Consider the following 21,121-nt stretch of genomic DNA (forward strand, 5'->3'; position numbering starts at 1 on the left):
TAATACGTAGTAGAAATTAGTTTTATAATTAAGTAGCTAGGCTTATAACTATTAGAGCTAGAGATAATTAATAATTAGAAATAATTAAGTATATTATAATTAATCTACTATAAAAGAGAATTAGAATAAAATTTCTAGCTATATACCTAAGAGCTAAGTAATTACATATCTATAATTAAGTAATTATAACTACTCTCTAACTTTAATACTTCTATAATATAGTAAGTAGTAATAGTAATAGTAAGCTATGTATTATTATAAATACTTTCTTATCTAGTAATATAGCTTAGAGGTAATAAAAAAGCACTAGTAACTAACTATTAGTTTTAATAATAGAATAAGGTTACTATTAAAGTTATCTAGGTACTCTATAGATAGTTAAAGTTAGAAAGAGTATTTATCTAGTATAATTTACTTAATTATATAGCTCTATATATATATACTAGTAGTTCTATAATAATTAACTATTAGTTTTACTTACTATATATTTTTTATTATTCTTAGATATCTATAGTACTTATTTAATACTACTCTTTATATAATACTATTCTTTAGTAACTAATATAAAGCATTTCTATAAATAGTCTTCTACTTTACTACTAAAAGTAACTCTTTAACTAGAAACGCTATAGTTTTATAAGTATAAATTCTTTTCTTCTTTAACTCTTAATAGTAGTAAACTAATCTAAAAGACTAAAGAACTTATCTTAAATTTACTTCTAATTTACTAAGCTTTAGTAAGTCTATTAAAGCTCTACCTATACTTACTAGAGCTAACCTAAGTTCTAATTATTAGTTTATATTTATTTAGCTTTATAAATAGATATATTATATAGTAGACTATCTATAGATTCTTACTATCTCTTAATATACTAAGCTCTTTTCTATAGTTATTTATATAGATACTCTTAGATATACTCTATTTCTAAAGTAATCTAATAATATACTTATAGTTTTCTAGTACTAGTGTAGGCGTCTATATTAGTAATAGCTCTAGAAACTTCTATTTAGAAGATTTGTATAGATTAAATCTAAGCTAGTATTATAGATTATATAGCTTCTTAATCTATATAAAGTTTAAACTATATATAATAGTTACTTCTAAGCTTAATAAGTATAGTAAACGTAATTTATATTACTTTATAGTATAGATATATTAGTTACTTTCTACTTAATAGATATACCTAGATACTAGTGCTAGATATATCTCTAAGGTAAAGAGCTATAGTAATAAAATCTAAGTATAGAATAAAATACTAATCTTTTATTTAATCTTTCTTAGAAAGTTATACTAAGTAACCTTAAAAGAAGTCTAATAGTAAGTACTATCTACTTATAATAAATACTAAGGTAATTTTTATACTAATATAGTTATAATAAGACCTCTACGTAAGATATAGAAAATTACTTTTTTATACTACGTTAGATTTATTTTAGTAATAGTAGACTATTTCTTTAGTAGTAGATAAAGTAAATATAAGTATAGTAAGAATCTTACTATAAAATAGATCTATTATTAATAACTAATAAGAGTATCTAGAGAAGAGAGAAAAGTACTCTTTAAACTAATTTAGATAAATAGTTTAGTTAGTATCTAAGATATAGTTATTTCTTTTAGATATTTATATAGTCTTAGATATATCTATAAGTAAAAGTCTACTTAAGATATTACTACTCTATTAATATTTATATTATTCTCTAGCTTTATTATATACTAATTTTACTTCTACTTTTCTAAAGAGCCTAATTACACTTTCTAGTTAGATAAGAATATTACTTAGTAATACACTATTCTTTACACTACTCTTTTTAGTATAAAACTTAATATACTAAATCTTCTAGTATAGAAAATATAACTCTTAATCTAGTAGCTCTTATAACTAGTTATAAACTTACTTTAAATAATTATAAAGACTTATAGTATCTACTTAGTTATAGTCTATCTTTTTAGAATTAATACTATTTATAAACTTTAGAGTTAGCTCTAGCGTATTTAGCGCTACTTTATAGTAGATAGTAATATCTTACTAGTATTTATTTATATACTTTTAATATAGTTTAATAGTTATATATCTATAAGTATCTAGACGTAGTAATTATATTTATATAGAGAAAGATTTATATAGTCTATTAGCTATAAGAAACTCTAGTATATTTATAAAAATAATATAATTAAGGTAATAGTATATAATACTCTTAATATTTAATATATATCTAATTTAAATACTACTAAAAGCTAAAGGTAGAAAGTAGAATATATTAGTAATATCTTAAATAAGAGAGAGAAGTTTATATAAATAGAGTATAGTATTAGTAATAACTAGAACGTAATTATAATTAGAAATATCTACTATAATAATAGTAGAAAAGTCTAAAAATATTCTAGATATAGAAGTTAGAAGAATTATAAGTATAAAAGTTTAATATATTAGTATTTATAGGCTTCTTTGTTAGAAGGTAGTTTACGTATTAAGTTAAACGCTAATATAATTAGGTCTGCTTGTTGCTATTAGTCTAAAATTCTAGTTATTTACTATTTAAGACTATACCTTAGAAGATTATATTTAAGACGTTGTAGAATGTAATAGCGACTACGAGTAGTTAGAACATTACTCGCTAGCTTATAGAAGCAGTTGCGTTGCTAGATCTAGGTATGCCCCAACGTGCATTCAAATTAACGTTCACTAGCGATATAAACCCATCGCTCGCGTCCCAGATCTTCAAGGTTGCCCTAAAAGATGCAGCCTAGCAAGATGCGCTCGAAAAGTGTACATGGGCCACTCAGTATAGTCATCTCGAACCAGCCACCGTCCGAACATGCCAGGCTTTCATCATAGCTGGATTTCCGCAAGCCATGCAGAACATCGCCAGCAGAACATCACTTGCCAGGTGCAATTTCCCCATCGGAAGGCTGCCTAGCAAGAGAGAAGTGCCGACGAGCCATGTGCACTAGTCATTGACTAAGTAGAAGACGCAATAGAATGCTAGGCGTAAAAAGATCAACAGTCAGTGGCCGTCATCTATAGCAGTCCTCGATCTGACATTCGTATCAAACACGCAGGCATCCCAAACACCGAACTACCCAATTATCACCGGTGTGCCGGGGTATCCGAACGACTATATACTAGTAGAAATTCCGGTGACACCCCTGGGGTTCGGCGGTATTGAGGACGCTGAGGATATGCAGGAGACTGAATGATTCGACGTAGGATACGAGAGTGTGGAATTGAAAGACGAGAGAGTGGAAATTGCGCGAGAGAAGGACGCGAAGTGATAATGGAACAGGGACAGCTAATGGATGCGATGAATGAGGGCAATGGAAGGGATCATTAGTTAATGGGATGAGACTCGGCGTGGTGTGTTTGAAAAGGTATTTCACATGGTATTGTTGTTGGCTCGGCTCGAGAGATCACAAGTACTCGTAGCTTAACAAGAGCCAACGCCCGAGAGGCGTACTGAAGAACGACCCAATGATAGAGAAGGTTTGATACATGAAGTTTGAGTTGTTACTCAGAGTCATCTCTACAATCGTAATTCTTGCATGGTACGCTATGAGCATTGGAAAGCCTACTGAGCCTCGCCTAGAGACTGCAGACAGCGAATCTTACTCCATACAAATCCGACATAGACTAAAGGACATGCTGGCACTCAATCGCTGCCTGTGCGTCCCAGGAGTTTCTCTTGCCGAATCTCAAGCCAGCTTGGCAATGGCGCCACAGTATGAATGTCGGCTTGAAGTTGTGCGGTAGAATGCCAATTTTTCCGCCATTCTATCAATGTCCACGTACGTCCTTGTGCAACAATTTGGTCCACATCGTGTGCGTAGCCAGTGTCGAAGTTGCATCTAACCAGGGACTTCCCGGAACATATCTCTTGCAAAGCCTCTGGAAAGCCCCTCATGATGAATGCAGCATTCTCTCGAACCATTATCCAGTTAAGTTGGCATGACTGTGAATCAGGAGTTTTGACGCACTGCTGATACGCGGATTGCCATGCGGCGTCTCGTTGTAGGACATTGAAGACTTGCGCCGAGGTCTCAGGCGTCGGCATCCCGTCTATGACTAGGTTGAAGGCACCTGCCGGCATGCCTAGAGACGCAAGTGCCAGCGCTTCCATTATCCAGGCAGCAACCCCGTTGTCGCCCCAGTGTCCCCGACTGATCATGTTCGCCGTCAAGCGGTCGAGTTTCCATTGTTGCATATCTTCGAGTGTTTGCGACTGCAATTCGCACAGCGACATTGATGCGGCAGGTAGGATGGTTCTCCAAAGGCTGATTCGACGTTCTATATGCAAGTCAGAATTCCCTTGGCAGAATGGTATCAAGCCCTGACCATGGCACTCAGGCCATGCGACAGACTCAAGATCTTCGTGTAGCACTAGATTGCGCAATGCCAGTCGCGTTTCAACCGGCATAGATTCTAGGAAGCGGATGGCTGCAGTCGCTGCCGAGAACCTATATTGTTCTTGATCCCAATATAGCCACGGTTTGGGATAGCTGGCCTCGACGGATACAGGTTCTATGAGCTCGAGCATATCGGAAATGTCGTCCTCACTTGGGAACATCCATGGTGAATGACTGTGTCTTACCACAGGCACCGGATCGGGACTTGCCGTGTAGGCGGTCCCCTTCCAATGTGGCTCCCGACTGACGGCGTCTTCGAAATCGGGTTTTGCGGCAATGGCTTCCAATGTGGACGCGATGAATTGTCGGGTTTGTGACGGGATCTCCTTCCATTCATCGACGTTGCGACCGATTCCAGTGCGTCCAAAACACTGCATTGTCTGAATGGTGGGCAAGAACGCCGAATGGTGTTTTCCCACGTAGTCGCATATTGCGCTATCGATGAGGCCAGATAGCGGAGCGTGCCATAGTAGGTATTTTGCCTTGAGTTCGCTGATGATTATCTGGATCGCGTTGAATCGGCCCGCCCGTTGGCGGAGGTTCTCGTCGCACACGGTTGAGAAGTTGATCGGATTCAGGTTAAGACCAAGGCCACGGGTCTCAGCTGCCACCTGACGGCATGTAAGCCTAATACCGAGGTCAATAATCTCGGCCTGCGCTGCAAGCAGCTTGTTCGTTTGGAGGTTGTAATGATAACCCCCTTCAAGTGTGAAGTAGTCTTCGTAAATTTGGTCGCGCAGTTCGCGGGGAAGCTTGAGGAAGCCCTGCGGTTCGGCCATGTCGTCAATGAGCAAGCGGCGGATTGGGGGGTAGAGAAGGATATGAGGACAGAAGATGAGTCAAGGGCGACAAAGCTGCGACTTTGTACCTGGGCGGCGGTAGGCAACGCTCCCTGCACGTGACTTTGAAGGCGCAGACTTGCTCTTTGCGGTAGAAAGTGCGGATACTTCGTACCTATGGTACTAGGAATGGACCTATGGCCGCAGTCTTATTCTCATACTCCCAGGCGGTAGCGGAGGAGGTGCAGCGACTAACAGTTCGGGAAACACAACCCGGGAACCGAAAAAAGGCAGTAGCTCGCACCAATGATAGTATGCCCCAGAGCTTCCGGAGCCTCACGTGGTAGCAGATACGCGGCAGTTCTGTAAAACCGCCTTCGTCGATTTTGCTGGCGCGGCCTCAAAGAAGGAGAGGCATTGAACCGTCATCGAGGATAAGGATTGCGATAATCGCCGGTTCATGAAGTGCCAAGACGCTAGCCACCGAGGTAGCTAGCTCAGGATTACCCCTATATTCGCGCGTCGCGATCGCGCCGAATGGCCGCCACCTATGGAAAACAAAGTTAAGAAGGCTATATTGCCTTGACATTTTACAAAAACCTATTCTAAAACTGATGTAGGCTGCAAGACACCCATTGACTCTCCCTCTCAAAGGGATGCCGCGATCGCTTTCCGGTGACCCACGTTCGAGAGCTTTGTATTCTTTACATTCGTGACAATCAGTTCACGGCAGTCATGCAAGGTCTTTCTGCTAAAAGTCACTGACATTCAGCATTTGGATGCGGTCTCGTGGCTGGTGAGTTACACGAAGACGTCTATTGCAGTACTAACACTAATGGTTTGACGCCCCGTTCTTGTATATCATCAGCGATATAACTCAAATTCGCCCTCTACGTATTGGGTAGTCATCCTATACATTACCACAGCTTGCGATTGTCACCTAAAAACCAAATGAATGCGGAATGAGATGCTCGCGCCTTTTTGCGCAATGCTGTTACCCACGAGGCCCGAACCTACACTCCAACGACCTCCTTTGTATGTTTAGCGAAGCTCTCGGTCGCTGATAAGTTCACACAAATCCCACCGAGGCAAAACTCCATCTTCATGGCGCCTGAGCATCAAAGGTACGAGGTTCGTGCTTACTCCATTGCTCCTCCCATTCCTTCATTGACCATCCCTGAGCAGCCTGTCTTATGGAAGACGAGTGATCGAAACTAGCGAGACTGAAGTTACAGCTCACGATGGACGTATCGTCAGCAATCGCAGCGAGAGCTTCCGGAAATCCTCTCATCTGGTAGCCGGCGTTGCGCCTCGTTTCGAACCAGCTCATCTTGTTGTGATGATCTGCGCGATGCTCTTCGAATACCGTCTGCCATGCAGCATCTCGTTGCACGATCTTGAACACTTCGGCGCTCCTCGCAGGTATTGGCTGCCCGTTGAACACCAACTTGAAGCATTGAGGTGGCATGCCTAGATCGTCAAGGGCAAGCGCCTCCATGATCCATGGTGCTAAGCACGATCTGGTGATATACTCGGCACGCAGCGGACGCAAACGACCTTGGCCACAATAAAAGCCGTTCATTCTGGAAGCACCGGCAGGAAGCGCGTTTCTCCACAAATCCACCCGTCGTTCTATTCGAAGTGCTCCATTCTCTTGACAGTAGGGAAGCAAGCCTTGGACATGGCACTCGGGCCAAGCAGCAGCCACGTGGTTCTCATCCAAGAGCACGCGACGAAAGCGGCATCGTATAGATGCAGGCATTGACGAGAAGAAGCGGATTGCGGCCGATGCCGCGGAGAAACTGTATTTAGTTCGTTGCAGGCTTTGGAGAAGGTGTAAGTTATGCTGCAGACTGCGCCTGATATCAGCTATCTCGTTGCTGTCCGGTATAAGCCAAGGTGAATGTTGCAGTGAGACAACCTCAATGGTTTTGTGGTTCGAGCCTTCCATGTTCCAATCAGCATCTTCAAGAAGGGCCTCTAAAACCCGTATGACGAATCGGCGATAGAGCGACGGAGCTTCACCCCAGGAGTCATCGGCAAGACCATCGACACTGATCACTCCCATGCCGCGAAGTTGTCTGATGACGGGTAGGAATTGTGGAAAGTCTGCCTCCAATTTGTTGCAGCTGTCTTGGTCGATGCATCCACGGAACGCTCGTAGTAGGCGTGACCTGCTGCCTTCATCCCTAAGCTGCATGTAGTGATACTGTCCTGCATGATCTGATGTAGCTTCGTTGTAAAATGTAGAGAACTTGACGGTGTTGAGGGTGAATATGAGGCCGTGCATTTCTGCAGCAGCAAATTTGCAGGTATACAAAAACTCAAGGTCGATGAGAGTGCCGTCCATCTCGGTCAGTCTGTTCGTCTCATACCGGTAATGATACCCGCCCGGAGCTGTAAGGTAGTAGCCATACACTAGATTGCGCAGTTCGGAGGGAAGTGAGAACAGTTTGGACTGCGACTGTCGGTTGGGGACGGAAACGTCATCCATCGTACGCGGCGGACTGGGTATGGGGTGCCGCGGTATTGAGAGATGTAATGCAGGGTATATGGGTATTCTTGAGGGTTGTATTTGCGAAGTTTAAAGGAAAAGATTTTTGAGGGTTCGTGTCAATTGGTAGGAGAATGCTTTAAGTAGGTAGTACCTTCCTCATCTTTGGGAAGGCAATCCATGGTACTGCGGTGACGCGACGCCGAGCGACTCACAACTTCCGAAATCCATATGTACCCATCCAATCAGGTCCTCTCGAAAAGGGAAGTATCGTCCACACAAGAGCTTGGGAAGGCAACGACCCAGTCACGTGAGTCGCAGCCTAGGTAGCGCATGATCTCACCAACGAAGTAATGTACCCTCATCCTAAATACCACACTGCAAACGAGCGAAGAGACCCAATACATATGTATACACCTACAACAAGAACGTAAAGTATTCACAATACGCTATGTACGTAGATCGCGCTCAAGCCTTTCCAGCAAACGGGTTCATCCTGGTCGCATCCCGGGTAGCGGTCAGCTCCAAGCCGGGACAATTAAACCTTAGCATCGCCTATGTAAGCGCCGACGATGATGGTAGCTTTGAGATCTGAATTGCGCGATTCAGATATTCCATGCTTACACGCGTACGCTCCACAAGAGCGGGTTTGTAAATGCGATGTACGATGTGCGATTACTCAACCATGTGTGTACCTGGATATAGAGCCCGGGTGGCTCGGCCATCATCGTGGACCGCGCGAGAACGTACAGCGCTTACACGCCTTCTCAAGCGCTAACGTCTGGCTCGAGCTAATTGCTATGTTGATGCACATGTCATAAGCTATAGGTTAGGAAAGTTTAGGGCCGGCTTACCAGCAAGTTCGCTATTCTATTACTCATTCTTTTCTTGACTATCCTTTTCATCCAAAGCCCACGTTCGAGACGCGGATATCCAATCCTGCATCCTCTGTCAAACGACACACCAGCTTCAACGATGGGCCCAAGACTTGGTCCCATAACAGTCGCACTAGCTGCTCTCACCAATCTAACATCATCGGCCTCCGCACTCCCCTTCGGTGTACAAATCTACTCATGTACAACGCCCGGAGTCATCGCACCCGCTTTCGACGACGGACCAGGGGTTTACTCTGCCGACATCCTCGACCGGTATTATCCCATCTCTAAGACCACATGGTCTGCGTCCATGTCTCACGCTGACATATTCATCCAGGATGGAAGTTGCGGGCTTCAAAGCCACATGGTTCATCAACGGGGAGAACAGGGGCACAATATACGATCACAACGCGACGCTACGCCGGATGGTCGATATGGGTCACCAGATTGGGTCGCATACGTAAGCGACCACCTTATATACTTCTTCATTCCACCAACTGGTCACTCATACCCAGAAGAAACCACACAACTAATCTCTCGTCTCAATATCTAGATGGAGTCACGCGAACCTCTCTTCCCTCACCCCCACCGCCATACGCAGCGAAATGACAAACCTCGAAGACGCCATGCTGGATATCCTAGGCTTCTTCCCGTATTACATGCGCCCGCCCTTGCTCTCCGTGAACAGCCAGGCACTGCATGTGCTGCAAGAACTCGAATACCACGTCATTATCGGGGATCTGAATACCAAAGACTGGAAGTATCAGACCAAGGAAACGGTTGGGGAGGCGAAGCGGCTTTTTGTGGAGGGATTGGAGAGGGGGTATAGTATTGTTGAGGCGCATGACCAGGAACTTTGGACGCAGGGTGAGTTGATTGATTATATGATTGCTGTTGTGAGGGAGAGGGGGATTCAGAGTAAGTTTGCAACTCTATCCTCATGCATCTGCGAATGCCCTTGGACTGATGAATGACCTGTAGCTGTTACCGTCGCGGAATGTCTCGGCGTACCCGAGCCTTCGCAATGGTACCGTACAGCCCGCCTGCCATATCCTCTCACCAGATCCGAACTCAGCTGCCAAACACCCTTCGCAAAGTGCGACACCGCGGACGACAGCATTCCATGGGAGAGAATTACCCCAGATCTGACGTGTGGGAATGTGAAAAAAGGGAAATGGAAGGGGTATATCTGCCGGATGGGCCAGTGTTGTAGTAGGCATGGCAATTGTGGTATTACAGAAGATTATTGCGCGGTAGACAGAGGATGTCAAGAGGAGTTTGGTATTTGTAGAGGTTGAGAAAGTAACTATGCATAGCGTTCATCTGAACGCACAATCTTCATCTGTATCCCCTAGCCCGTTGGCTGGGGAGCTTTGATAGCCGGAGGGTGATTCAGGGAGTTGTCGGATCCAGCCGTCAACATCCCGAGCGGGCACGCCATCTGCATCCTCGTCGTCGTCGTCGTCGTCGTCGTCATCGAAAGCTTCGTCGCGCCAACCAGCTACGCCAGATATCGCGAGGATACGCTGAAGGTGCCACTGCAAAGTGAGCAGGCCTAGAAATGAGTTACGAAGTCAGTGTATGTTTCACATGCGTTTTGTTCAGACACCTTATACAGGGGTAAATCTGAACAGGTCTGCAGCCTACATCAACGTGAAAACTTGCGAAGTGGGTGGCCTAACGTTGATGTAGGCTCCAGACCTGTTCAGGTTTTTCCTAGGGTGACGTGCAGGTAAAGCTTACCTGGGTCCGGCAAAGGTTTTTGCAGCGGGTCGTCGGTGGACATGATGAATCTATGTCCGCTCTTCAGGAGCTGGCTGCCGTTGGGATCCCCTCGTGCAAATGGGCCGTAGCCGTCGCCAGACTCTGTCCGGTCTTTGGAGGACTCCGGCATGTCCATGAGCTTGGCCTTGGTACCTCTCTCACGCTCCTCTATGACCAACCAATGGAACTCTAGTTCCAACTGCTTCTTGTCGTCGGAGATTTGTACAGGGCGCAGCGCGAACGCACCTTGAGTGTGGAAGGTGTGGAGGGTGGAGGTCAGTGAGATCATGTTTGCGACAGTCTCTTTGCCTCTGAAGTTCGCATTGTCGTCGACAAAGATCTGGTCGCGCCATGCGTCTACGTCTGCCTTCTTCCAGAAGATTCTCATGGTAGCCCAAAACAGCTTTACTCGCTCGGGGCGCTTTTCTCTAAATGCGCTCCATGGATAAATGTGGGCCTAAAGATGGGTGTACGAAGTCAGTTGTTGTCTCACATACAATTCGTACGGGAATTTCACTAACCGCTTCTGCACCCTTTGTCCTTGATACGGCACAAAGGTTGCCGTCTCGATCTTTACAGCGAGCTGCGACAACCGCTGATCTTCCAAGGCTGGCCTCTTGGCCGCCCTCACTTCGTCCTGATCTTGTCCGCGATGCTTTGCCGGAGGCGGTAGGGGGGCGGGAGACGGGTACGCTGGCGTTGGAGGATGCGACGTCGTTATTTGCCCCTGGCTTTTGTTGCCAGAGCCTTATGGCATCCATAGCAGCGTTCGTGCGCACAACATCGGTCTCTGCATTCCAAAAAGCATCTTCCGCCGCCAACAACTCCACAAAGTCTAGTCTGGCGAACTGGAAGAACGCCCAAAGCACGCGATCGATTTCGATAGAGCTGCGCTCGGCTTCAATCTTGTCAAAGGCTGCTTGCCGTTCTTTTGACCGCATACCGAAACGCTCTTCGTCGCTCTCCGGTCTGACGCTCGTCCATCCGATGTAGGTGGCGTCCATGGTAATTTGTATAATGATCTTTAAAAAAAAAAGCGGACTTGACTGTGCTGTGCAGAAAAGCTTGCGTCCTAAAAGTCGGACCAAAAAGGTTAGCACAGTCAGGTAGTAGGTACAAAAGTAGTTCCTACCATGGTAGCTCAGTTCATGGAGGTGATGATAGGAAAGCGTCTGGCCGGAAATGCGAACCGCGGTAGCAGATCAGGCCACTAGCGGACGTGTCGACGGCCCGTCGCATTGTTCCTGTTCGTAGAGTGTTGTTATGGTTGTAGACAGGTGAGTGCACGACGGGACGGCTAGGGAAGTCATGCAATGACGCCATGACGCCATTGCCCGAAAGGTAGCCGCCCCTGGTACCTAGGTAGTAGCAACGATGCGCAGACACACTAGAACTCAACCGCGAGCGTACGTAAGACAGTGTATCTTCTATGCGCTTTATCAAGGTAATCCGCAAAATTCTAATATACCAGTTCTATACAAAAGCCCGCCCAGAAAGGCTCGCTCATTCCACATCCTGGGCATGCTATCCGCATTTATGGTCGTCGTCGTTATCGAAGGCTTCGTCGCGCCAGTCAGCCGCGAGTCTAAATCGCGAGAATACGCTGCAGGTGCAGTTGGAAAGCACATCCTGAAGCCTACATCGACCGTAGGTAATCAAAACTACACGTTTCTATGTTGATGTAGTTTGCAAACGTGTTTGGTTTTCTTCTCGTGTCAGGTGTGTATTTGTGCAGTGCTTGAGTAGCCAATGTTCTTATACTCATTTGGAAAAAGGTCATTGACCGAAAAGCCGCATGCTATGCTACCGCCGTCGCTAAGTTGTGGACAGCTGTTCTTGCTGTACAGAACTAGGCCACGAGCCTTTTAGAATAGAAAGACGTCATCGAGTATACTGGAAGGTCCTTGTTCATACAGCCGAAGAGAAACAGGTCTTCTGCGTGCCAATGTACGCCAAAGTATCTCCACTGAAGTAGATGAAGAGCCGTCTCTTTGTAATCGCAGTTCCTGAACGCCTGACCGATCATCGCGTGTTCGTGGCGACCGTCACCTTCGCTTCTCACAACTACCATCATGGGGCTTCCGTCGCTCAGAAATCCTTCTTCACTGAAGAGCACCCAGTCGGACGGTCTTGTTTCTGCTGGTGCATATGCAAACACGCGTTGCATGTGATCCAATATTTCTACACACACAATCTCCGAGTTGGATCCGCGTATCGTTGACTGCGCTGAACAATACAAGGAGCGGAGTGATATGCCACCCGGTGTTGGGAGCTTCTTTCCGATACTAGTACTGCCAAGTAACTGAACCCCACGCCACATATCTCTTGGATGGATAATACAGTCTCGATACCACGTTGTGCGTTCATGGTCCAGCGCTGAACCCGGAAGGTGTACCAAATGATGACTTAGGGAGGGACTGGAATATCCAATAGGCTTGGGGTCAAAACCTGTGTTGTCCATGGACGAAAAGTTGTTCGGCATGATCTGAATACCAAAACGCTTGGTGATCGCTAGTTGTATTGCTTGATCCTCAATATTGACTTGGAAAAGATTCCATAGCCGACGAGGCCACTCAACAGCCACTCCGGAAACTGGCTCGGTTCCGAGATTTTGGAGATATAATTGTAGTACCTCAATGGCGACTTGGTAGTTGTCCTTGCTGTAATCTGGTACAGGGGGTTCGCCACTCCCCCACTCAATTAGAGCCTGAACACCGAACAGTCTATCCCGAACGTCCGCGCACTGGAAGCTCTGCATGGCGTCCAGTACCTCTGCCAACCGGCGGCGTCCTCGCACACCGGAAGCAAAGGTGAGACAGCCGCGTTGAGGTCCTATTTTGTGGAAGCTTTGTTGCAATGTCAAGCATGAGTTTCTTCGGCACGAGAACCACGGTAGCAGGGAACATTTGTCTGTGATCTCTGAGTCCTCATTACTTACGTAGTCTTCCTGGTGGGGATTGCTGATCCAGAAATCTATGAGGATACTCACAGTCAGGAGGTCGGCGAACGAATATCTGTCCATGCCACAGCAAAGCGTTGCATTTCGAGCCAGATAGAGTTCTTGCAAAATCCAGACTCTCGAAAAATATGGACGGTTCATGAAATCGATAAAAACAGTAGCTAGAGCTTCCCTCCCATGAGGACTGAAGTCCCCAATCTTTGAGATCAACGACCGGTCGCTCTTCCGGATAGGATTGGGCATCACCCAGTAGCTTTCTTTTCTTGTGGTAAGCTTAAGGATGGATTGGTTAATCCTGGCCAGAAGGGTTTTATTCTCATCCATAGTGCGAAACAAAGATATGCTATCGTCCGTGTGAGCCCCGACACATGCGAAGACGTGTTTCGATCTTCCGTATATCTGACCCATCATTCCAACTTGGTGACTCTTTTCTTGCATAGCATCTTGATCAATGCAAAGAGCATCCATCCAGAAGTATCGTCTCTCGTCGGAAGAATGGGACGAATGCGCCTGTTCGAGTGCATAGACACAGTTTTGGCCGACAGTGAAAATGCCCCCGTTGATGGAGATGTGACGGCTTGGGGTTGGTGATCCCCAAGTATAGCTGAGACAGTGACGTATTAGTATCAAGCACGAACCCGATTTGCTTGCGGGGACGTACGATATAGCATAGTAATCAGGAGCCACTGCAATGGGCCATGCGGTCAGAAGGCAAATTAAGTGACCATCGGAATCGATAGTTTCAATCTCCAACAAGCGTATGTATGCACTCGAATTGGGGAGAGGTTCGTGCTTGTAGCTTGCAGTCGACGGTCCGGCTCTCATGGTATCCAAGTCGTATAGGATATGAGGAATGTAATGGTGAGCGGATGGACACTGAATCTGGCCGCTTCAAAATCGCCTTTGTTCGCGTTGCGAGTGAGCATCAGGCGTGGTCAAGAACCAGGAAGTTCAGCCTGATGGGCTTGGCGTTGCTGCGCCGTGCTGCGCAGCCTGCGGAAGGTACCTACAGATCCCGCGCCAGCAGATTAGGCCACCATCGCGTGTAATCCACTGAACGAGACATATCTCCGCATAGAACCCACGAGATATGTGTTGAGGGCTTGTCGCGTCAGTACTGTCAGTTGAGCGCTGTTGTGGTGGTGCACAGGCGTGTTGGGCAAAAGGCCGACAAGGTGAGTAGGTTCGTAGAAGGCACGCGATGACGCTACCATCTAAGGACGCAACAACGGTCCGCGGACCACGTTGGCGAAGAGAGTATGATGCGCAGTGTCACGTCTAGGAACACACGAAAAATTGGATATACAAAAAGTTGACCGCGAGCGTAACACAGGGTATCTTTTGTACAATCTATCAAGATGATCCGCCAAATGCCAGTATGTCGGACCCATGCAAAGGCTCGCGACCTCCCAACAACACCAAAAGGAAATCTATGCCATCGTACCGACAAAGTCCCAAAGACCGACTAAAACGACCCAATGTTCCCCTTACTATACATAGTCTGCCTCCTCTTATGATGCATCCCCTGCTGTCCTCTAACCCCATTACTCAGCCCAATCCCATCACCCAAAATCCCATTCCCACCCACCTTCCCCTTCCTAACCGCCCGCCTCTTCGCCTCCCGCCTCTTCAACTTCCCACTCCAATGCCTAATCTTGCGCAGTATGCGATCAGCCATGAGCACCAATAAGGTAACAACCATAACCGGGACGGCAATGACCCAGAAAAAGGCGTCGGAGTGGTGCTGAACGCCGTTGAAACGTTCGAAATTTTGTCCGAAATATCCGACGAGGAAAGTAAGCGGGAGGAAGAATATGGTTACAGCGGTGAGTATCTTCATGGATTCGTTCTGGAAGGCGCCCATCATATTGAAGATTAGGTCGATGAGGTTATCGGCTGCGCGACGCATTTGGTCCAGGGAGGCGGTGATCATGATGCAGTGGTCCTCCACATCACCAAGGTACGTGTGTGCGAGGGGGCTGATGTTGATTTGCGTCATGGTCTTGCGGGTAGCGAGGTTAGCGGTACTCTGGCTCATCATGGTGGCCTGAGCCATGGGATCAGCCTTGTGATCACGCAAAGAGTTGATCAAGGAGACGATGGGCTGGATGGTGTTGCGGAGGATGGACAGTTCGGAGGTGAGCAGGTAGAGCAGTTGGGAGTGGTGCAGCTCGGGGTCTTCGAGGACGTCGAGTTCGAGCTCGCCCATGGCGTCCTCGTAGGCGGCTACAACTGGGATGGCGAGATCGACTATGGCGTCGATTATGGCTTGCACAATCATGCTGCTGTCTTGGCTGCGGCGCAGGATGGTGTCTTCGGTGCGGAGACGCTTGAGGATCATGTCTTCGACGTCGTCGGCGGAGTGCTCGAAGAAGGAGATTACGGAGTTGTCGGCGAGGAGGAAGATGCTGACTTGCTCGACGCTGACGGTCAGGTGCTTCTCGGTGAGGGCAGAGTGCTGCTCGAGGTATACAATTCGATCGAGGTTGTAACCGCCACGGTAGCGTTGGAGGGTGCGTACGGCGGTTGTGGCGGGTGGGGTGGATATCTTGACCTTCTCGAAGGGCGTGTCGTCGAGCTGCTTCTCTAGGTTGTCCAATGCGCTCATCATCTCATCCTTGCGTACCTGCTTCTTGGCTTCGCTCTTGGGGAAGAGCAGGTTCTTCGCTTTCTTGTACAGCGACTTCTTCTTCTCTTTCTTCTTCTGAGGGTGCCGTGAGCGGGAGCGGGAGCGAGCCTTGTGCCGTCGTCGTTCGCTGTCGTCGGAATCTGAGTCGGAGTCGCTCTCGGAGTCCTCGTCCATGGGCGTCCGCACGAGTTTGGACAGCGTCAGGAGCAAGAAGGCCTGATCGGAATACCAGTCCACCTTTGTCCTACTCTGGGTGCTCATCAAATCCTCAATTGCCAGCCTGTGCAGGTTCTTGTGGTTTCCCAGGGAACGGATCACGTCCCAGGACAGGCCATTAACGTTGATCCACCGACAGGCCACCCAGTCTTCTTTCGGGTAGTTGAGGAAGTCCTCTAATGTGTCGTTGTCCAGCTCATGGCACTCGACCTTCTCGTCGGAAAAGTCTACGACGGTAATCTGGCATCGCGCGTAGAGGTGGTGGTAGTTGGCGCCATCGGTCTCGTTCTTGGTGTCGACACCGGGCTCAGCGCCGGGTTCCTGGTGCTGGTACGGGCGCGTCGGGGACTGGTAGTGCTTGACGGTATGCGATCGCGTTATGCGTCGGCGCAGGGTCGAGTCGACTGAGAAGCGGTCAGGGGAGAGGACGTCGTCTCGGTTCGTCGATGCTGCAGTTGCCGTCGTCGCAGTTGCCGAGCGGCCGCGTCTTCTCTGCTCGTCGAACTGGGTATCGATAGTCAGATGTGGAGGGGCGGCCGAATCTGAAGCAGAGCGCTCTGGCTGGTCGGGCGCGGGTGGAGCGGATGCGAAGTCTTGGACTTTTGTCTCATGGGGAGAGGCGGCCATCGCGTCCGAAATCCGAAACTGTGGAGCAATGGGGTTGGGTTAATTGTTCAGGTTAACGAGAGTGAAGAATAGAATGCTGCAGCCATTGATATGGCAGGGCGCGGATTGGCTGGTGGTTGGCGGTTCTCCTGTGTAGCCCACGTTGTGAGGTCGCAACCTCTGAGCTTCGCGCGAGTTTCATGTGCCCAATGGCCCTCACCATGACGGGACAATGTGTAAATACGGGACTGCAAAGACCCTGTGCACCCCGCAGAACTATCCGGTACCACTTCACTCCCGTCACAGTGTATTTGGGCCGAAATGCGTGAATTGCTCGTACGTTGAGTCAGATGCGTCGAGTCCGTAGTGGTGGCACCGCATAGGAGGCCCAAGGAGAGGGCCGCCTTTGTCAGCAGCCTTGGTGGCATCGTGCAGCTGGCCGGCGCCCCACGCAGCCCTCGAGTGCCGCCGAAAGATGCAGGCGCCAACAGACGCAGCTTGAGTAGTCACAGTTCGCTGGCAATGCAGTGGGGGGACAAGTTTCAAGGGTTCACGGCATTGGCAGAGGCAGAGGCAAGGGCGCCACCTGTGGCGGAGACGGGGTGAGGGAATTTGGGCGGTAGAGGGACTCGTGGACGGCGGGGACAGGCGCCCGTGACATGTCGCTACACGTGCTGACGGTCCTCGAGGAGAGTGCATTTGCAAGCAGCCATATTGCTATTGAAGGTGAGGGCAGTCATTTCGGTGCTCTCTTTTGCCCGTAGCGCATGAAATTAGCGGTTCGAGGCTACCCTTCTGGGCGGTCGGTGCCAATCCTTAACAGTGGGACTAGCTGCTCCACTGCCCATGACCTCTCACCCGAACCGCCTCTCTACATCCCATTCATCGCCGACAGCCTCATCCAGCATACCATAGCCCAGCCTTACCAGTACCCGTAGAGCGACACACGAGACGACACCAGTGTTGCGCGGCCCCACTGCGACGCCAGAGAGCGCTCTTGCCTGCCAGCCAGCGGCAGCGAAGCCATCCTGGTCCCCCTAACAACAGCAAACACGCCTCATCTCCGCCATCACCATCCCTTTCCACCGGCCTCTGCTTTGGTTATTCCCCCCAACAGCCATAGTAGCCTCGTCTCGTCCGAGTCTGGCTGTGGTCCGTCGTCACCGCCTTGTCGGGTTCCTTCCGCCCTCGAGCACACGTTTGCTGTGAAGCGCTGTCTGAGCACCACCCGAGCACCTCTGAGCACACCACCACACGGGCCCCTCTATTGCGTCCGAGCCTGAAGCATCAACAAACAACTGGCTGCTTCTCCTCTCACCCCGGGCTCCGCTGTTTGCTCGCTCCCAGCCTGCAGCCAAACCCTCCTGCTTGCTGCCCACCACATGCGACACTAGTCCTGCACCTCTCCACCACCCAGCTCCCGCCCATCCACCCAGCCACGGCACCACACAGCTCCAAACATGCGCGAAGTCAACTTTAGCATCCCCAACGCCAACAAGGCGTCGGTCGGCATCACCACCGCCCTCTACGACCGCCGCGCCCTCGACTGCACATCGACGCTCCCGCTCATCAACTCGCTCAATCACCTCGCCTACCTCACAACCTCCTCGGCCCGCATACGGGACATTCTCACCGTCGATGGCGGCATCGAACGCCTGATATGCATCCTCAAGGAGGGCCGGAGCAAGGACATGATGGACATGTGGAAGTGGAACCTCGCCTTTCAATGCATCTTCAACATTGGCGTACGCGGCTCCGAGAACGTCAGGACGCGTGTGGTTGAGGCCGACATGGTGCCCGTCATCGCCTCCATTCTCGACAACTACATCAAGGTCATCGACAAGATGCGGGCACGCGCTGAGGTTGAGTTTCACAAATCTGCACGTCTCGGTGCATCGAGCCGACACCACTCCTCGCGGACTGGCGAGGTTGCGTCGAGCTCCTCACACCGAGCCGATCGATCACGGCGCATCATTCCTCCTCCCATCGAGATACCCCAGCCAACGGACGCACCCTTGGCCGACGCGACGCCCATTCCCGCCTTCTCCCTGAGCTCCCCTCCTGAGCGGACGACATTTGCACGCGGCCGACCCCCCCACCACCATCACCACCGCAGCCACGAAAGCCGGGCACAGCTGTTTGGCGCTCCCGGCAACAACACCCGCAACCTCGGCCAGCCATTGGTCACGGCGCTACCCTCCATGGAAGCAACACCTGACGCGTTTGCGCTACGGCCGGTGCGTGATGCGGATCGCCTTCCTTCCATGCTCCCCGCCCTGCAAGGGGAGATCACTTCCCAACCAGAGTCACCGACAACACCGAGCGCCCCACAGGCACGCCAGACGAGCCCAAGAGCGGGGCTAGCCCGGACGCGCCGCCGACCCTCCATCCGACACCAGCTGTCTGTATCTGGCGAGTCGGACCTCGAAGCACAACAAGATGACATGTCAGCAGAGGCTGCAACAGCGGCAGGTCCGTCTGTGAATGAGCCCATCGTCGGCATTCAGAACAATGAGATCAACATGGCCGACATCGTCGACAACGCAGAGATGCTGGATGCTGGCAACACACCAGTCCCCATCGCTGCTCCGTCGGAAGGCACAGACGAGAACAACGAGACCTTCAACATTACTCACCGTCCAGCGCTCGATGGCAGTCTGATCAATCCCACCAACACACCGCCGAACAACCCCATCACCGGGTTCTCCCCGATGCCGCCCACCATCAACGTCGTCAACACAAACCCACCGCCTCCCTGGCTACCTCGGTACCAGCAAGAACGCAATGCATCAGCTAGCGTGCTCGCAGCCATGCCTCGGGACGAAGACGTGCTCATGTCTCTACAACTACTCGCTTACGTATCGAAATACTGCAACCTCCGGTCCTACTTCCAGAACTCGCATCTGGTGCCCAAGCTGAAGATTGGCACCGAGCTACTTGACGGAGAAGCCTCGACACCCAAGGCAGAGGAAGAAGAGGAGGAGCTTGAGGAATACGAACTTCCAGATGACTTTAACATCTTCCCCCTGGTTGAGCAGTTCACGGTACGACACCACTCGTCCGACATGCAGTACTGGGCCAGCGTTGTTATGCGCAACCTATGCCGGAAAGACGACTCTCGAGGCGGCATCCGACAGTGCGCATACTACAAGTGCGGCAAGTGGGAAGAATACACCCGCCAGTTCGCCAAGTGCCGTCGGTGCCGGCGGACCAAGTACTGCAGCAAAGAATGCCAGAAGAGCGCGTGGGTTTTCCACCGCCACTGGTGCGTTGCTGCGTCGTAGGACACGCGGACAGTCCTTCTTCTCTAATACTCTTTTACCAATCATCATCGCCAGTTTGGTTCTTCATCATCTGGCTGCATATTGCATGGCGCTGGGCACACTGCTTTTTCTATGTCTTTTCTTATAATCTTTCAAAGGTGCAATACTTAATGAGCGACACGACTACCGGATACCACAAGCAAGATCACACTACTCAGAACGGCTTCTTCTTTGGCAGCGGAGGAAATCTAAGGGGGTTGGAGACTTGTGTGAGAGTGAGAATGAGAGAGAGTTGGCCTGCAAAGGCGAAAGCGAGAGAGAGAGAAGGAACGAAACTATACCATATCATTTGGAGCGAAGCATTATTAGCATATTGGTCTTAAAAAGCCAGGTTCTGGAGTAGTGAGTAGTGCGTTTTTGGTGCAATTGAATGGCAAATGCATCTTGGATAGCTTTCACATCTGTTCTTGAAGCGAGTTGTTTTGTGAGCATCGATACTTTGCATTTGAGTAGCGGCGTGTATAATCGAGATAGAACTAATACATCATGAACTCTGTACATGACGTTGATGTTGTCAGCGATGACTGCTGTCGTTGCGTGAGCTAAAGCCGATTGGCGGAACGTCAGCTGCGATGTGTTGCATTGGCGCCAGCCGCAAATGCGACCTGCGGGGTTAGATCTTCCTTTTTTTGCTGATCGATGAACCGCAGAATAAGCAGACATACCGTGACCCCTCATGGTGGGCTTGGGGCTTGCATATGCGCGCTTCCCCAGTGCACTACTGGGGCGGAGCTGGAGTTGGCGGAGTTGGCCCCAGGTCCCCCAGGCTATTTTAGGACTGACGTAGCTGGGTAGCTGCGGCTGGCATCATGTGGTGGGCTGAAGGAACAGGGCTGCCCAGGTGGACCGGGACCTTGGTACTGCCCGCGTTGCTCGCGCGTTTTCGAATGAACGACAGGGAAGGGTACTGTTTGCGCCTTGTTTGCACCTATGTTTGCGCACCGCAATATGAAAGTTGTAATTCGCATTTGTATTGATTATAATATCGCCGGCGCCGCGTAAAGCCCAAGACGCAAAGGCCCCCAGCGCGGGCATCGACGTCGTAATACCCGCGTGGACAAGCCGCTAGACCGG

At 49.2% G+C, this 21,121-nt stretch overlaps 6 protein-coding genes across 6 annotated transcripts; 2 read left to right on the plus strand and 4 right to left on the minus strand.

Annotated features, from left to right (window-relative positions):
• Positions 1–3,648: 3,648 nt before the first annotated feature.
• J4E79_007870 (uncharacterized protein) lies at positions 3,649–5,181 on the minus strand (the record flags this gene model as incomplete). The annotated part of the gene is made up of 1 exon (XM_049356732.1): positions 3,649–5,181. One exon carries the CDS (start codon positions 5,179–5,181, stop codon positions 3,649–3,651), a length of 1,533 nt encoding a protein of 510 aa, XP_049208579.1.
• A 1,102-nt stretch (positions 5,182–6,283) lies between these two features.
• Positions 6,284–6,679, minus strand: J4E79_007871 (uncharacterized protein; the record flags this gene model as incomplete). Its single annotated transcript, XM_049356733.1, has 2 exons — positions 6,284–6,367; positions 6,422–6,679. 2 exons carry the CDS (start codon positions 6,677–6,679, stop codon positions 6,284–6,286), a joined length of 342 nt encoding a protein of 113 aa, XP_049208580.1.
• Positions 6,680–8,888: 2,209 nt separating this feature from the next.
• J4E79_007872 (uncharacterized protein) lies at positions 8,889–9,524 on the plus strand (the record flags this gene model as incomplete). Its single annotated transcript, XM_049356734.1, has 2 exons — positions 8,889–9,010; positions 9,152–9,524. The coding sequence occupies 2 exons, from the start codon at positions 8,889–8,891 to the stop codon at positions 9,522–9,524; spliced, it is 495 nt and encodes a 164-aa protein (XP_049208581.1).
• A 345-nt stretch (positions 9,525–9,869) lies between these two features.
• On the minus strand, positions 9,870–11,318 carry J4E79_007873 (uncharacterized protein; the record flags this gene model as incomplete). The annotated part of the gene is made up of 3 exons (XM_049356735.1): positions 9,870–10,105; positions 10,294–10,771; positions 10,821–11,318. The coding sequence occupies 3 exons, from the start codon at positions 11,316–11,318 to the stop codon at positions 9,870–9,872; spliced, it is 1,212 nt and encodes a 403-aa protein (XP_049208582.1).
• Positions 11,319–14,871: 3,553 nt separating this feature from the next.
• Positions 14,872–16,745, minus strand: J4E79_007874 (uncharacterized protein; the record flags this gene model as incomplete). The annotated part of the gene is made up of 2 exons (XM_049356736.1): positions 14,872–14,922; positions 14,958–16,745. The coding sequence occupies 2 exons, from the start codon at positions 16,743–16,745 to the stop codon at positions 14,872–14,874; spliced, it is 1,839 nt and encodes a 612-aa protein (XP_049208583.1).
• A 1,439-nt stretch (positions 16,746–18,184) lies between these two features.
• On the plus strand, positions 18,185–20,008 carry J4E79_007875 (uncharacterized protein; the record flags this gene model as incomplete). Its single annotated transcript, XM_049356737.1, has 1 exon — positions 18,185–20,008. The coding sequence occupies one exon, from the start codon at positions 18,185–18,187 to the stop codon at positions 20,006–20,008; it is 1,824 nt and encodes a 607-aa protein (XP_049208584.1).
• Between the last annotated feature and the right edge of the window lie 1,113 nt (positions 20,009–21,121).

This window comes from Alternaria viburni (genome assembly GCF_023758015.1).
Source record: "Alternaria viburni strain BMP 2772 chromosome Unknown scaffold_18, whole genome shotgun sequence".
Taxonomy (NCBI): domain Eukaryota; kingdom Fungi; phylum Ascomycota; class Dothideomycetes; order Pleosporales; family Pleosporaceae; genus Alternaria; species Alternaria viburni.